This window comes from Passer domesticus, chromosome 13 (assembly GCF_036417665.1).
Source record: "Passer domesticus isolate bPasDom1 chromosome 13, bPasDom1.hap1, whole genome shotgun sequence".
Classification (NCBI taxonomy): domain Eukaryota; kingdom Metazoa; phylum Chordata; class Aves; order Passeriformes; family Passeridae; genus Passer; species Passer domesticus.
The window spans coordinates 14,217,418-14,234,279 of NC_087486.1; the positions used below are offsets into that span (position 1 = coordinate 14,217,418).

The 16,862-nt window shown below is 41.8% G+C and overlaps 1 protein-coding gene across 2 annotated transcripts in view; it reads right to left on the bottom strand.

Moving 5' to 3' along the window:
* Nucleotides 1-16,862, bottom strand: part of SLIT3 (slit guidance ligand 3) — a 474,203-nt gene that overhangs the window by 222,379 nt on the left and 234,962 nt on the right. For both annotated transcript variants that reach the window (XM_064388141.1, XM_064388139.1), the window contains exon 6: nucleotides 13,478-13,549. In XM_064388141.1, coding sequence (XP_064244211.1) covers nucleotides 13,478-13,549 — 72 coding nt within the window. The remainder of the gene's footprint in view (nucleotides 1-13,477; nucleotides 13,550-16,862) is intronic.

A 16,862-nucleotide genomic window follows, 5' to 3' on the forward strand; every position in this document is an offset into this window, starting at 1 on the left:
GCAAGGAGCAACTCGACCTGGGAGCTGAAACATCACAGTGCAGAGACCCAGGTACCAAGGGACAACCATAATCTCCAAAACAACACACACTGCAAGAACAGGAGGACAGGTCACCTCCAAAGGGATTTATTCCATCTTGCAGGAGATTTGAGTGACTTTAAACCCTGTACCTTATCTATACATGCAGGACTTGTAATGAATGTAAGTGTGAAAGAATTATTTCATCAAAAACTGGTAAAACCAGCATCCTGAGATAACTGCATGCCCAATTTAAAAACAAAAATATGGATAGAAGATGGCTTACTGTTAGACATATGGTTAGTATTATTAAATAATTTTTTCACTTTTGATATCAACAGAAAATATTGTAGAGGCAGGTTTATTTACAGATTTTCCTAGAAGTTACAGATTTCATTATTTTTCTCCGCAATTTTTACTTTTACATTTTTTTAAGACAAGTATTTCCTTTTGAAATCATTAAAACAACCTTCAAGTAATCCTAGACATCAGGATTTCTTAAATATAAATGCTTATATTCTGAAATGTTCATTCACATTTACTCACTAGTCACTGAATAAGAATTCTACAAGCCTTACAAACTCAAAGCCATTATCAAAGAATCTTAAAAATTAACTTATCCAGATTAATTTGACATTTCCTTGCTAGGTGGTGTATATTTTATGGGTATTTTTTCCTGACATTAGTCCATAAATTAATTCATAAAGAGACATCTGCTTCCTCTGCCAGCCTTGTGACAAAAAGGATGACACATGCAAGAAAACTTGGACTCCCAGGTAGGACCAGGCAGCAAGTTTGGATCACAATCTCAGTTACCTCACATGACCCTTTAGACAAAACCTCAAAAACCTAATTCATACTGACATGTGGCAGCACTGAAATAAAACAGCCAGAAAAAAGCCCTGCCCCATTTTTTTTCTTTTTTGCAATCAAAGCAACAATTTTTTTTTGTAAGGAGGTAAAGAGGATACCTGAACAATTGGCTTCACAGGACATTTCTCCCATCCTTCTCAGTCACTGTCCTGAGAGCTCTGCTTGTTGCCCAACTTATTGTGAAGGGCTGGCTGCTCCCCCCACCCTGCCTGCACATTAACCCTTAATTATGTTTTCAGCTGCTCCTCAGGAAGGGAGAGCACCACATCTCTGAAAAGCAGTGAGAGCTGCAGGCAGGGAGCTAAAAACCAAACCAAAAATCCACCCCCAACAACAACCCCCTGCTCAAATGGTTCAGATAATTGTGAGTCCCTCTCACTCAGTGAATGATTTCAGGCAAACCACTTGACCTCTTTGCAGCAGTCATCTTCCCTCTAAGACTGGGTTTAAAAGCAGGACCTAATCAATAGCTGTTGCTGCATATGACCTGAGTTTAAGCATATAAATTAAATACTAAATAAAGTAGGTTCAAGGGTGAAACTCACATACAAGGCCACTGAAGGGTCACACAAAAAAAGGGGGAAAAAATTCAATCTCATTTCTAAAGCTAATTTTCACACCAGAAAGGTCCATTTCCTAGCCCATACCACAAAATGCCATTTTTTAATGTGTATGAGAGAGCCCTGTTCTGCTGCCCTGAGAGGCACGCTGGATGCTTTATGCTGGGCTCGTGGAAATGCAGCAAGAACTGCTTATGAGCATCTTAATGTAAATCATTTGCCTTAAGATTTCTTGTGCACCACACCACAGTTTTGTACAGCCCATTATCTCTTTAAATGAGTTAAATTCTAGGATTTGGAGGTTTTGGGTTGGGGCTTTTCTGAGGGTTTTTTTTGAAAAGCACCACTCTATATTCTAGCATTAAGGTATCATGACTGCCTCATAAGCAACTTGTGATTGACAGGATATTGACGCATAATTTATATAGGGAAATAATATTGATTGCTCATTCATGAAACTCTGCGGTTCCTTCAAATAAACAATTCCAAAACCCTTGCTTTCCCTCGTCAAACAAGAGAAAGAAAGAAGAATCCTAAGTGTGAAAATGCACCTTGGACACACTGTGTATGCACATTACCACAGTGCTACTGTGCTGCTCAATGAGTTGGAAAAATAACTCCAAAAAGAGCTGTAAAAAACCCACAAAAGACTGGAGCAGAGGTTACTTCCTCATGAAGATGGAATTCTCTCATTTGTTTCTTTGACATTTATGGGACTACCAAAGGGTAAACAAAAGCAAAATTAGATCCCACAGGCCTTTGGAAGGAAAAAAAGAGTGGAGGGAAATGATATTCAGCAGCAGAAATCAGCTGTACAAATGAGACCATCATCTCACAGCCTTTTCCACTGCTGCTGTCTCCACTCCCCCTGTGTCATCTGGTCTTAAACAAAAGGGGTTTTATTCTTGCCTACCTCAAAGCTATTATACTAAAGCCATTCTCAGATTTGCACCTAGATAATCAACTTTATTTCTATTAATCTCATAACAGACATCTGACTGCCTGAGAATTCCCTCTGTGCTTCGCTCAGATTTAGATCCTTATTTTATACAGAAAGAAAACACTGCAGATCCAAGCAAAAACACTGCTGGTTTTTTTTGAATAAGAAAATCCTATGCAGGATCTTAATTTTAATATCCATGTAGGATTTACATGACCTGAGCTGCTGTTGGGGAAATTTTCAAGTGATGCAGCAATTGAGCTTTTTAAAAGGACTGTGTAACATCCCTGGCTGTACAAGCACAGTGAGCATATAAAAACAATTTGTGATGAAAAAACTCTACACTACAGTTATACCATTACAGTTTAATATTTTTCTTTCAAGGCATATCAATTTTGTATTGAATTGAATTGCAGGTGGCTTTGTTTTTCTACACTTTATCTCATGGAGCCACCAACTGCAGGGTAGCAAAGTCCTGGAACAGACTGAATCACTGAATGAGAAATGTAATCATTCCCTTCTGGGCTCTAAATGTGGCAAGAAGCTGCACAGGCTTGTTTTAAATAGGCAGCTCTGCTCTCACACAGAAAGCTGCAGCTGATTTGAGGGCTTGGGTCAAGAAAAAAGCTGCAGCTGAGGTAAGAGTTGGGGTCAAAAGCAGGGGGACATCCATCTCATTTTGTGGTCAAGGAAGAGTGGTGCAGGAAATCTGGTCCCCCAATCAATTACTGAAATTAATTTTAAGTCATTGCCTTCTGGGAAAACAAGGATCCATTTACTTACCTGTTTTGCATAGTGTTTGCATCACTTTTTAAAATGAAGTTAGGTTAAAAAGAATAATTGTGTTATCTGGAGAAACTGATGCAGTATTCATAAAGAACTCAAGAAGTTTTATTCATACACTCACACAATGGCTTGGGTTGGAAGGGACCTTAGAGATCACCGAGATCCCTCTCCCCTGCCATGGGCAGGGACCCCTCAAAAAGCACAGCAAATCAGGCACATTGTCACCTGTCCACAAAACCAAATATCAGAACTGAATCCCAGCAAAATGGAAAAACAGCTGGGGACCCCAGAAACCCAGTGTCTGCCTTGAAAGGCAAAAAGCAAGTGGCTCTTGAGAACAGCCTCTGAGCAGGAGATCAGCATCCCTGCAGACCATCTCCTCTGGGAGATCTCCGTGGGCACAGAACTGGTGCTGCCAGGCATTCCCAGCACAGCCTGGCACCTCCAGGGACCCAGCAGGCTCTGCCCAAACCCACCCCCAAACTCCTTTTTCTGGCCAGTAACAGCCATTTGTCACACTGACCAAAGAGCTGAAGGCAAACACAGGAGGAGAGAAAAGAAGAGTGGAAAAAAGACAACTCAAGCTGCGGTTTTAACTTCATCCAGCTGGGAAGGTCAAGTGGAAAAGGCAAACTTTGTTCTGCTGGTGGACAGTATTTACAACCCCCCTTTCTCCATGGAGTCTGCACTAAAATGATATTGCTGTGCTGTTTTGGCTAGAGACTGCACATGCTGACCCCTCCGTGGCCAGCACAGCATCAGAATAATTTCATACAAAAGGTTTGCATTAAATGTAATGAAGCAAATGACAAAATCAATAAACCTGGAACGGTGTGGCTATCATAAAAATGATGTAAATTCAGAGTTCACTCTGGTTATGAAGCTATTTAGATTCATAATTTAAACCAGTACTATCTCTTTTTTTAGAATAAAACTTCCTTTTGACAATCATAGATGAATGCTACAGGAAATCTTCAACAAATGTATTCAAAATTAAGGCATGGCACAAAGACAGCATAAATTATACAAAGATAAACTGAGGCATAGGTTAGCCTAAACACGTACGTAATAAAGAAAATTTGATTTTCATACTTCTTCAACTGATGTCACATTCCATTTTAATCAAGTTTTATATCAAAAGGACAGTAAGGATACCACATAGCCTGTTTTTAAATCAAGGTATTTTCTGGAGTTTGTTTCTGTCAGAGAGACTCTTGTAAGTCTATTAAAACAGAAAAGATCCAAATCTGCTATTCATTACTGTTCATACAAAGGCAGTGCTTCAGCAATGGGTGCTGCATCAAAATGTATCTGTGCTTCATTAGGATAAAAGAATAACCAGCCCAGAAAGCAGCGAGCAGACCTCAGCGAAATAAGTAAGCAGATAAGTAATCTCTGGAAATAGCAATAGTCACCCAGACTTTTTGTAGTAGATTTCAAACCCCAGATAATGGGTCCCATTCAGGATTAGGGATGAGGTTTTCTTTTATCAAACTCTGGACCCAGAGCTTATGATCTTGTTTAAAAAATTCCACCAATGTCCCATTTAGGTAAGTGAGTTATATACAATTTAAACCTCTAGACTCCTGGATTTTACCTAATCAAAGAGAAACTGTAAAAGTGACCATCAGGCCTCAGGTTCTGACACACAAAGGCTGGACTTTTTCAGTCTCCTGTGCAAAGGATTCCATCCCTGTGCCAGTTGTGTTGTGTTCCTGATGGGACACAGCACGTCCATGTCACTCCTCAAACCCCACTGATGACCACTAACAGGGCTCATTGCTGATGGCAGCACAAGGAGCCCCTCTCAGGCTGGAGAAGGCAATAAATTATGCAAGACATAAAGCACAGGGAAGATCAGAACAGAATTTGAAGTAGATGGAAAGGATGACTTAGGCCTGTGTAGGATACTTCATCTTTCTTGTCATCAGCATTAGGACGTTACCGTATAAGCAATTAAAGTACAGGCTTTCAATAATGCTTGAAATACATTTCCAGAAAAGGAGAAAACAATAGGTATTAACGTTTGTTTTACTTCTACAAGAAATATTAAAAAAATCTGTGGTTTGTCCAAAAATTAATACTAAAACCAATATATACTGCAGTGAATATCGAGGATAGAGGAATTGGGTAAATCAGAATTATGAATAACCTTATTATGGAGGTAGTCAGCTGTGATTAGTTCAGTAAAATGTAAATTTAAAAAATATTAAATGCCACCAAACATACATCCTCCACTACTAATATTATTGGCTTATGTACTTCTGTTTTATAAGTAGAACACACTTAAGAGATATTTCAGCTTTTTATTTATCTGACATTTTACTCAGGGGAAAGCAACCTTTATAGTGAGGAAATCTGTTCCTCAGGAGTGATGGTTCAGCTTTTAATAAGTTGTCAGTGACAGATCCCTTGTGGCCAGTTGAGCCCACAACTGCAGACATCCATGAAAACAAACACTTCCTGAAATGCAAGTGGACAAGAGAACAGAGCAGACATCCACCCTACTTATTGCAGATGTTTTCATTTAAAAAATAGAAAAAAATAAATCAGCGGCGCATTTCCAATCTGTGCAATCAATCTCACATGAAGTCCAAGTCATAGTTTAGCACATTCAACAGATTTAAGATTGTGCTGTGCTGGTTTGTCCACCTGGTGTTTCATTTATTAGCAAGGGACAAGAGAAAGGGGATTACATAAACCCAAATGTGTTTAAAAAATACAAGTAGGGACTGATCACACTAGCAAATACAGCACAGGTTTAAACACTTCATGGAATGGTTTTGGGGTGTCCAGTGTTTATCAGGTGTGCTGCAGACTTTGCAGGGTGTTAGTCTGCACATGTCTGTTCCACTGCTCCCTGAGGCACAAGGGACCATCCCAGGCTGTTGGGGAATAATGCAAGCAGCAGCATTCCCATTAACAGCTCCTGTCCTAAAACACAGGAATGTCCTGCAGGCCGGGACCAAACCCTCCAGAGGAGCACATGAACCACAGGATCACAGAATCACAGCACAGTTTGGGTGGGAAGGGACTAAAGCTCGTCTCATTCCACCCCTGCCATGGCAGGGACACCTTCCACTGTCCCAGGCTGCTCCAAGCCCTGTCCAACCTGGCCTCGGACACCTCCAGGGATCCACGAGCAGCCACAGCTTCTCTGGGAACCTGTGCCAGGTCTCAGCACCCTCACAGGGAAGAGCTTCTTCCTAATATCCAACCTAAACCTGCTCTCTGTCAGCTTAAAGCCATTCCTCGTTGTCCTGTCACTTCATGCCGGTCTAAAACGTCCCTGAAGGGCTGAAATAACACTAGTGCCAAGCATTTACACAAATACACCATCAAGACTGAAACTGGCTCACTCACTAGCAACATCACTGCTGAACTGGTATCTCTTAGCCTCAGTGCACGTTGCAAAAAATCCTATGAAACTTTCTTCTCAAGAAGGTGATTCTGAATAATGACTATTCCTTATGATGTCAAAACAGACACACAGAAGTTTCAGGCCTGTAAAAACACTTAAACCCCCCAGTATTTTATGGGAATTCCAATAAACTGCCAGAGAGCACCATCATTCAGCACAATTACTCAGAAGACATTGCCTCTGTGCAGCATATTCTAGAAAAATGAAGAATTAGCTTTTTATTCCATACCCCTTGCTCACCCTCAGCCATCCTGCACAAAACTCTTCTGCAAGAGAAGGGACCCAAGGACAGGACTCAGGTAGGGCACAGACCCTATGCCCAGGATCCTGTGCTCCTACAGACCATCAGGAAGATGCTGATGATGAACACATCATCTCTCCTATGCAGCACAGAGAGAAAAAAGCCTCTGCTGATTCACTGGAGGCAGAGAAAAACCTGTGATTAAAAGAATGCAGTTTCTGAACTAAATTTCAAGTTTTCATCTCCATGTTCCTAACAGGCTTTCCCTTGGCTGTGGCTGCAGCAGCTGTGACATTCCTGATGGAACCAGAGCGAACAGGAAAGCACCTCCAGCTGGGACACAAAAACCACAATTCCTCCCTACACCTTCCTGCCAGCCCAAAGCCAGCCTGCACAGCATTTCAGCTTTCTTGCTTTTATCTCTTATCATCACTATACGACAGACAAGGGAAGCCATTTAGAAAGATCGGGCAGGTAGATTTTAGAGGTTAGTGATTCCAAACAGAATAGAATAGAAAGACAGGCCAAGGGTTCCTGTACACCCAGTGACCTCAGGCAGGAAAGCAGCAGCTCCCTGAGCAGAACCACGAGGGAGCCCCTGCAGGGCTGGACCACGGCTCTCAAGAGAGCAATGAAGCAACCAGTGTCACCCCTCTGTGTCACTCGATGTGCTGGCCCTGTGCGTGTGGTGAGGATGTCAAGACAGAAGCACTTGTCTCACAAAATGTCCTCTGCTACGACTCTGAGCTCTTGGTTGGTTCTGCACATCTCACCTTAACCATGGTGCAGGGAACATGTGTGTGCATTCCAATCAATCATATCCTTTTAATGAGTTAATTGTGAAATATATGCTTCTTGCATTTCTTATAAGGGGTAGAACAGATGGCAAAAGCTCAAACTAATGTATTCATAAAATTAACTGACGCTGCAGGTGGTGTTTCTCCATAGAAGGTGGTGAGTTGGGAACTTGTTATTTTATTGTTATAACAATGCTGCATGACAATGACATTTCTAGGAAAGCAAATGTGATGGCCACAGAGATCTCTCTTGAATTCATTATGGTCACTATCACAATGAAGACCAATTACAGGAGGCAGAAAGCAATACACTGTTGGAATACATTGAGTGCAGTGTGAATTTATGGACAAGGAGGAGGAAAATTATTTACAAATTTATATAGTTGAAGTAATGTGATCTTTTTGCCCCCTAAAGAGTGCAAAAGGCTTATCTCCAATGAGTATTCAAAATAGCTCTTTCCATGCCTCTGACCTGTTTACCAGCTCTTTGTCAAAACAACCTGAAATCTGTTCCATAACAGGAATGTACCCTTTTCTTAAATTTTCATGTATTCCTATTTAAAATATACTGAGCTTTTAATGCACACCATCAAATATAGGTACATATTGTTCAGTCCATTGGGAGACACAAAACAAATACATAACCCAGCACATGATAATCGATTCTCCTCTAGGCATTTCTTTGCTTTTATTTGAGTCCAACCACTGGCTTCAGAAGGCTTATTCCAGATTTTACACCAAACAAATGGAAAATCTGGCCAACTGTTTATTTTCCTCCTTTAGTTTTATTTTACTGCAAACAGCAAGAGTAACACTGAATACTGTACACAAATGTCAAGAAACTATGGCCAGGAATTTCAGAGGGCTCTGGATAATAGCTTCCCTGGAGAACCCAGACTAAAGGAGTTATGTTTTGTAGTGTAACATTTCATTAAGATCTACTGCATATTTATGTATGGCAAATAACTCACAATCACTTGCTTTCTTCTAGTGAAACGGCTACACACAAATCAACCATTATTTCCTTCATTCATTAGTTTATTCATTAGTTTAACTTGACAGGTATGTTTAATTTTTCCTATGGCTGAATGGCAGAAGCTACAAATATACTCTGCAGAGCTGGCTATGATGGTTTAAAAAATTACATAGGAACATTTTAATATTTTGTGTAGGTGAATGCAAACATACCTCTCAATGTAAAGAGCAAGTTCAGCTTTTCCCAAAACCTGAATGTGCAATTGAGATGTTTAATTTTTGTAGAAATCCCATGGATTGATGCTAATAGTAGGTGCATGCAGAAAAAGTAACAGAATTTTCCAGGAAAAGCCATTTAACAAATAAGGAACTGAAACTAATAGGTACAACAACATTTTACAGTACTCACAGAGCTCTGATTTTCCACACTGCAGAGGTAATTTAACCACCAGGAAAATAAATGTGTACTGACTTGCAGAAGTGTTAAACGTTACATATGTGCTGATGTATTTCTGTATTTTTAAACACACAAATCTAAATGCTTCATTTCTTCCTCCACAAGAACCTTAAGGGCTATCAAGGAGGACATTACCCACAATTTGCTAAGTGGCCCCAGGATGCAGAGAAAGCCTCTTGCAGGTCCAGTGATAGCAGCTATTATCTCAGGTGAGGCTGAGAAGTATTCAGAGAGAAATGCTGTGACCCTGTATTATCATGACACATGAACCTGTCAACTTTAATTTTTTTTTCCCCTGAATCCTAGTGCTACAGAATCCTACAGCCAAAGCCTGTGAGAGATAAAAGGCAGGAGCTGAAAATATGGATGGAACTGAATTCCAGTGAATCAAGAACAAGAAGCTGCAGCAACCCCTGATGGAAAAAGCAGTGTCTGTGCTGTTCTGTGTGGCTCTAGCTCTGAGTGGTGCTCACACAGGGTGGCTGCTTGCTCAGGGTGGCTTCCCCTCTGCCCTGCATCCACACTGCACATGGATTTCTGTTTTCCCTTCCTTGGCTGGGAGATGTTCGTAGGGTCATTGAATGGTTTGGGGTGGAAAGGATCACAAAGATTGTCTTGTTGCACCCCCTGCCATGGGCAGGGACACCTTCCACTGTCCCAGGCTGCTCCAAGCCCTGCCCAACCTGTCCTGGAACACCTCCAGGGATCCAGGGACAGCCTGCAGAGCTACAGGGCCTGCCCAGGGAGGAATTTCTTCCTAACACCAAGCTCTGTGTATCCCTGTACTGGGATCCCAGCTGCCCTCAGTGAGGTGGGCTGAGCAACTGCAGGATTGCCTCAGCAGAGGAACACTCCCCTGCATGCCAAGATGTGATAGGAGCAGGGGAAACGTGCAGAAATCCAAGAAGCAGCTCCATATATTTTTATGATGGAAGGCCATGGCTGACAGCGCTGAGTTAGCCCAAAGCTGAATGAGACCCAAACCCATATACTTTAATTCTTGAAATAAATGTGCTTACTTGGGGCTAGATTCCTGCAAGAAACATTTCCTGTTCTCTGAGTAATAAGTAACAGAAATTGAATACAGGTGTGCTCTGCAGGCTGGCCCTCTCTTGCCCTCTCCTGTTCAGCTCTTAGGGCCACTGAGCAGAGTTCATGCCTCTACTCCACAATGTGTCCAAAGTGTCAGTTTCTGCCAAATTCCCAAATAAATTCACTACTGGTAATGGACATTATGTGCTCATGAAACTTTCTAAAAGTTGTATAATTATTTCTACATTTCAGTTAGAAATAGACTCATTCATTTATTTGTGTGCAGATTCTTTGATTTTTGTACTCAAACGGCAGAAAACACTTCATATGAAAATAATTCATACAATGAAACTTCCCTCACTTAGGAGTTTGAAAAACTCCAGCCTCTTCTTTGGCTTTGTCTTGTGCAAAAACACTGGTCTCCCTGATAATTAAAATTCTTCAGCACAGCCCTAATCCAAGCCCATTTTCCTTTCCTGGGCTCACTGTTCTGCTAAGAGAAAGATAAAAGATAGAAAGCTTTTACCGTTTAAAAAGAAAGAAACAGTGAAAAACATCTTGGACCAATGCTTTTTATAACATAACCACTCCCCCCCATCATTTTAACAATTTTTTTTTTCCTGTATCAAGACAGCTCTGCAGCCCTGGTGCTTGGGGAACATCACCAAAGACTGTCTTTGCTTCACATATGCAGCAGCACCTTTGCCTTTGCAAGAAGATTTTTTTTTACACCAGTCTGCTCCAGCTGGACACAACCTGTGACTCTGTGTCCCTCACTGCCATGGCCGTGCTGGGACAGGGTAATTCTCACAGGGTTTCCAAATGGCACACACTGTAATTCATACTGAGCCCTCAGGCTGCTGTTTCAGAGCTGGTGTCCAAAAGGAATTCATGCCCTGGCTCAGTCTATCAATGCTGCATTTTCTCCTGAGGGAAGCTTTCCAAGCTGCTGTTAGAGACAGCATTAATCTGGAGACTTTCATCTGGTCTAGCACTTGCTGTGTCCCTATTATGATATCTGCAGAGTTTGGGGGTTTTTTTGCTATGACATTGGGACACTTTTGGAAAACCTGGAAGAATGTGAGGCCATGTTAAAAGTCAAGCCATGAAAATAGAGGCCATTCCACGTCAACCTTTCCCTATACAAATTCTAAATATAAATTGGAAAGGGCTGGGGAGTATGTGACAATTTGTAGCATTACTTCTTGTGCCCAAAAGCCTCCAAGATCCCTCACAAATGCACTTTATAAAGTGGAAGAACACTGAGATAGCACAAGAAATCTGCAAAGTGATAACCCTAGAAACAGCCCACCCTGCTGCTGTGCCATCAGCACCTTTGTGTCACAGTCACCAGCAGGTGCTGGCACCCCGAGGCACAGGCTCATTCTCCTGCTCAGGCAGTGAACACCCCTGCTCACTGCCATGGTCACTGCTGGGACCCAGAAGGGAGAGACCTGGCATTGAATGGTTTGGGGCTGAAAATGGGAATCAGCCTGTTTGAGCTCCCTGCTTAAAGAGCTTTAACTATTAACTTGGTTCAGCTTGCATCACACCCTTAGAGCTACTGCTGGAGAAATTTTAATGTATTTCCAGCAGCAAGTTGGCTCAAGACTGTGCCATGTTTTTCTCAGCAAGTCACTGGCCACTTGTCTGTGTCTGGAAGTAACAGTCCCATGGACCACCCTGGGCACAGGATTTGTACATTTCTTACCAAGAAAGAATGGCTAGATGTGAGTGAAAAGTCTGCTTCTCCTGCTATTTATCTAAATAATCAGTACTTATGGCTCACAACAGCAATCTGTTAGAGTACCAATCTTTGTGCTCCTGCTGAGCTGGAGGCTGGACTGGATGAACACTCCAAACAAGAATTATTTTATGACTCTGTGATAACTTCAGTGCTCACAGAAGTCAGAAACTGTAGCTACAGGGAAGTACTTCTGATACTGTGTCTTCTACAGCAAAACTTAAAAACTTAGTTACTGCCTAACTTAACGGATACAAGTTTTTGTTAAAGCTCGAAATCCCAACATTTACACAGTTCCTGTAAGCACTCCAGCCAGTCATCCCTTGGTACCAGCTCATGGAAAGGAGAAACCCGGGATCCTTCTGCACTGGGAGTGGGTGCATAAATCAAAACACCGGTTCTGGTTGTGACAGCTTGTCAGACATGACCCAAACTCTAAATACAAACTCTGTTATTTGAAATGAAGTCAGACAACAACAGTGAATTACAGCTGAGAAAGGTTGATTTTCTGAAACAAGATACCATCTATTGTTCATATAGATCACACAATGCAAGTACAACTCATGATGACATGATAAAAGGGAAGGGACCCATCAGGATCACCAAGTCCAACTCCTGGCCCTTCTCAGGATGCCCCAGGGATCACATCAGTGCCTGAGAGCATTTCACTGGGCAAGATCTGGAAATAGCACAGCTATGTTGCAAGACTGTTTATAGAAGAGGGCTTCTTTTCAGATCTCCTTTAGCTGTTCCTTCCACTCAATTTTAAAAAAATCCACACCGTTTATGCAGTGCTTCCAATATTTAACAGAGTGGGGATCAGTTTTCAGCTACTGGTGTGGTAGCACAGTGCTAACTCTAATGGCTCTGAAGTGCTTCTGAGAGTGGCTGCAGGTTGTCCCAGGAAATCCCGAGCCTGCCAAGCCAGGAGCTGTTGTTTCCTTGCTCAGTTCATCCCGTGCTGACTCCAACAAAGCCAAAGGTGGGTTACAGTGTGGGTGTGCACAAAAAGGGGTTTCTGCTACATGATGTGTGAGAGCCTCCAGCAGCTCTGGAAACACAGAGCTCAAAGTCTTTGCACATATTTCAGGCTACCTTACAGCAAAAGGCTAGGACAGACTGGCTTCATTAGCACAAAAACCATAGCCCTGTTTTCTCTCTTAAAAGGCTTTTATAAATTATTGTAATTTTAAATGCAAGCTGTCAAAGCCTGTGCAGTTAACTGCTCCCATTATTTTTTTCATTTTCTGATATTTGTGCTCAACCACTGTGTCTGAGTGCTACAGTTTGTCATATTTACTTCTGACAGAAGTGATGGGACAGAAAACTTAAACTAAGCAAAACATTTCAACTCCATCCCCAAACTCTACCAGTCATTTTCCCCTATGCACATCTTGCTCTAGGACAGTCCTGCAGGAAGGGGTGAAGCTTTGAGTCTGTTCTTTTTCCTCAGCTCAAAACCTCCCCAGGTGTGTTCACAGGCATGAGGATCAAAGCAACCCTGACAAAAACCTGCAGGGTCCCTTTGGTGCTGTACAGAACAGGACACAAGGTACCCAAACTGAGAGTAACAACCAGATGTAAGGAGAGGAGAAAGGTTTTCACCACAAATATTAATGAAGTTGTCACTTACAAGTTCTTCACATCAATGATTCCTCGGAAGGCCTTTCTAGGGATTCCTTTTATCTGGTTTTCGCTCAGGTCTCTGAAAAAGAGAACAGAAAAACAAATACATTGTGTTAACAAAGAGAACACATTTCTCAAATCTGCATCAGCTAATGGAACCTCCACGTGCTTGGAAAAGTAGATGTTGCTGAATTTGTTACACCACACGGTGTTTTCAATTTTGTTTCTTTCCTCTAGAGGTGTACGGAATGAGCTGAAATGACTCTCCAACCAACACCACCAGAATTCCTGATACAAATGACAGAACTTTGAGCAAACATCACTCAAATGTGATGGTGTTGCTGGCACAATGCCATGATTCATTGTCAGAGTACCTGCAGCCAAATCTCATGCCTTGGAATCACAACCCTGTGGTGTAAATGTAATTTTCTCAGCATGCTTCTATTTGTTTACAGACTGCAAAAATATTTGGTTACTCCTGCTCAGATTACAACTTATTTGAAGTTAATATTCAGGAAAAAGATGACAACCATTCTCTTGTGAGCCTTTTAAATTTACACTGAAAGAGATCTTAATCTACTGCATTAAAATCCCACTGCATTATGTATCAATGGGAAAAACTGAATTTTTTACCTTGTTTAAAAATGAACAACAAAAAACCTCAACAACCAACAGCAATTCAAAAAGTTTTTTCTAGTACTTAAAGCACATTAAAAAGGGTTTGATCTGCATTGTGAGTGAAGGTAACATTTTCCTGTTTCCCAGCCTGCATTTGAGTGCTTTTCCCCTTGATGAACTATAAATAGTTCCAGGTTCACAGCCCTCTAGCAGTGCAGTGGAGGTAGGAAGAAGAGCATCAAGAATGGGTGGGAAATGGACATGAAACCAGAAAGCTGGGATGTTTTCATGCTGAAGAAAAAGAGCATTTACCCTGATTTTCCTGTGGGTGCCCCATCAGCATGGAGAAGGGGGAGAGGTTTCAGTCTGGTTTAAAGGACAAAGGGTGGGGCAAGACAGGAATGGAAGAAGAAAAAAGGAAGGCAGAAGAGTGGGAAAGAAAAATGTAAGAAATAAGCAAATAGAGGAAAGGGAAGGCTCAGTGATGACAAAAGGACAAATAAAGACAAGCCTGCAGAGAGCTGCACAGTGCATTGTTTGGGGTGAGTGTCCCCGAGGCTCTGCCCCATTTTCAGAAAGAAACAGCCTCTGTAATGACGATGAGGAGGGGCTGGCAGCCCTCTGTACTCACCCCCAGACACCCTTTTCTGTAAGAACATTTAGTGTTCAGCAAGCTCCTTTGTAGCCTCCACCAAATTGGTTTTATCAAATGAGAGGCCAGAAATCAGAGCCTGTCACAAAAGCCCACATTGACATTGCGGGTCAAGACGTGTCACACAGGGCTTTCTTCTGCTTTCCATCAGGCAGATAAGAAAAAAAGGGGACTATGTCCTTGTCACGAGACTAATTCAATTTATACCAGTCATGCAGTCTACACCAAATTCTCAGAGTAGCCACAATTGTCCATTCAGACGAGCGCAAACAAAAATGTGCTGCTGGATACAAGTCTCTTTTTCAAGTCAGATTAAAATTCTTTGTGACCTTCACAATTTGTTTAACACTGATCCACACTCTGACCCTGCCTTCACCTTCCCTTTATTTTGCCAGCAACAAAATATTAGTTCTTTAAAGACAGACCTTCAACCCAGACAAATGATCAGGGAACTTGGACAGAGAAGAGACAAAGTACAGGGTATTTCAGACCCAGGAGGAGGAAGTCTTAAGCTGTCACTTTGGTGTGGCACTGAGGCACAACAGAGCTGTGGTAAAAGTGTGACAAAATGGCTTAGCAAGGCAAAAATTAGTAAGATCTGAAAGGAAGACACACGCAAAGCAGAACAAAAAGGGCTTGAAGAAGTGGAATTGTGTGGTCAAATAAAACCACACTTAATCCAGCATCTCAAGTTGCATTTGTCTGGTATTTTATTGTGCATTTCAAGTCATGTGTAAAAGTAAATCAGGTTTTCAAGCAATATTTCATAACATTGTTATGTTCTGCAAGGGCTAATTTATATATTTGATCTCTGCTTTGTCTTTATGCTCAACTTTTAACCTGCAGCCAGGCAAAACCAGGGGACTGCAGGAAGTTAATCTGTTTTCCATGAAAACCTCCTTATAAAGTCTATTATTTTTATTCTCTATAAGGCTCTCTTTTCTAGCTAACAAACTTGCCTCTTTCAATCTCCTGGATCGTGCACTGATTCCATAAATCTCTCCAGTGGGCTGAAGAAGTGACAGCCTGCGTGGCATTAGTGACATGGAAGAAAAGTCACCAATGTTTCTTTTTCTGTAACTGCTTTCTCACAATTATAATCATCCTGTTTTGAGATGGTCAAGAGGAGTTTCTCTCTGCTTTCTGACATTGTGCCAGAGTTTTGTTAAGCGTGTTTAATAAGCATGCAAACTTCAAGCAGGCTGAACCTGAACACTTCACAAAATTTGCTCTGAGGTAGCAGAAGGCTGTAAGAAACTTGTCTGCTGAGTTTATCTTAAGTTCCAGTTTTCTATTCCCTGCTTCTCATGGCAGACATAATGGGAAGCTTACTGCAATGGTGTCCAAAATAAATATTCGTTATTAATAGTAACTGTAGAAAACCAGATAAATTAATGTGAGGCCAAACCAAAAAACCTAAAAAGCAGATGGAAAAATATGGCAGTAATCAAGAAAAATAAACAGCAAACCTGAAAAAAAAAAAAAAGGTGCTGATTACTAATAGATTTCCTATTTCTTAGACAGAAATTTCAAGCCCCCTATTTCTGTAATGGAAGGCAAGTCCAGTGCCTGGGGGGAGCATGAAGTATCCTAAAGGGGAAATCCATAACATTCCAGACTTAGGGAATAACAGACTTCCCAAAACCTTCACCCCAAGAGACAGTTAGACAGCGGAAATCACTTGACCTGAGGACAAAGCAGAATGTGCCAGTCCATCAGCAGCACCCTCCTTGCAAGAGTGCCTCTGGTGCTGGGAGGGAGCACCCAACAGAACCAGAACATGCTCATCTGCATCCTGGTCAAACAGATGTGCTGAGTCAAGCAAACATTTCTAGATTGAATTTTCCTTCCTGTTTTGATAAATACAGGCAGGTTCTGTGCAGTTTCACACTTTGCAGCAGGGCACAGAGCACAGCCAGCCTGCAGCCAGCCCCAGCTTGGTGCACTGCAGTGGTGGGGACAGCCCAGACAGGCAGCAGAACACTCACCCAACAGCTTCCACAGCAAACAACCCCCAGAGGAAACAGCATCCTCCTCTCTGAGCTGGGGGAACGGAGCCACAGAGAAGTTAAAGAGCTTGGACTGGCACTTTGCACAGAGGAGAAGGCAGGAGCTGACAAAC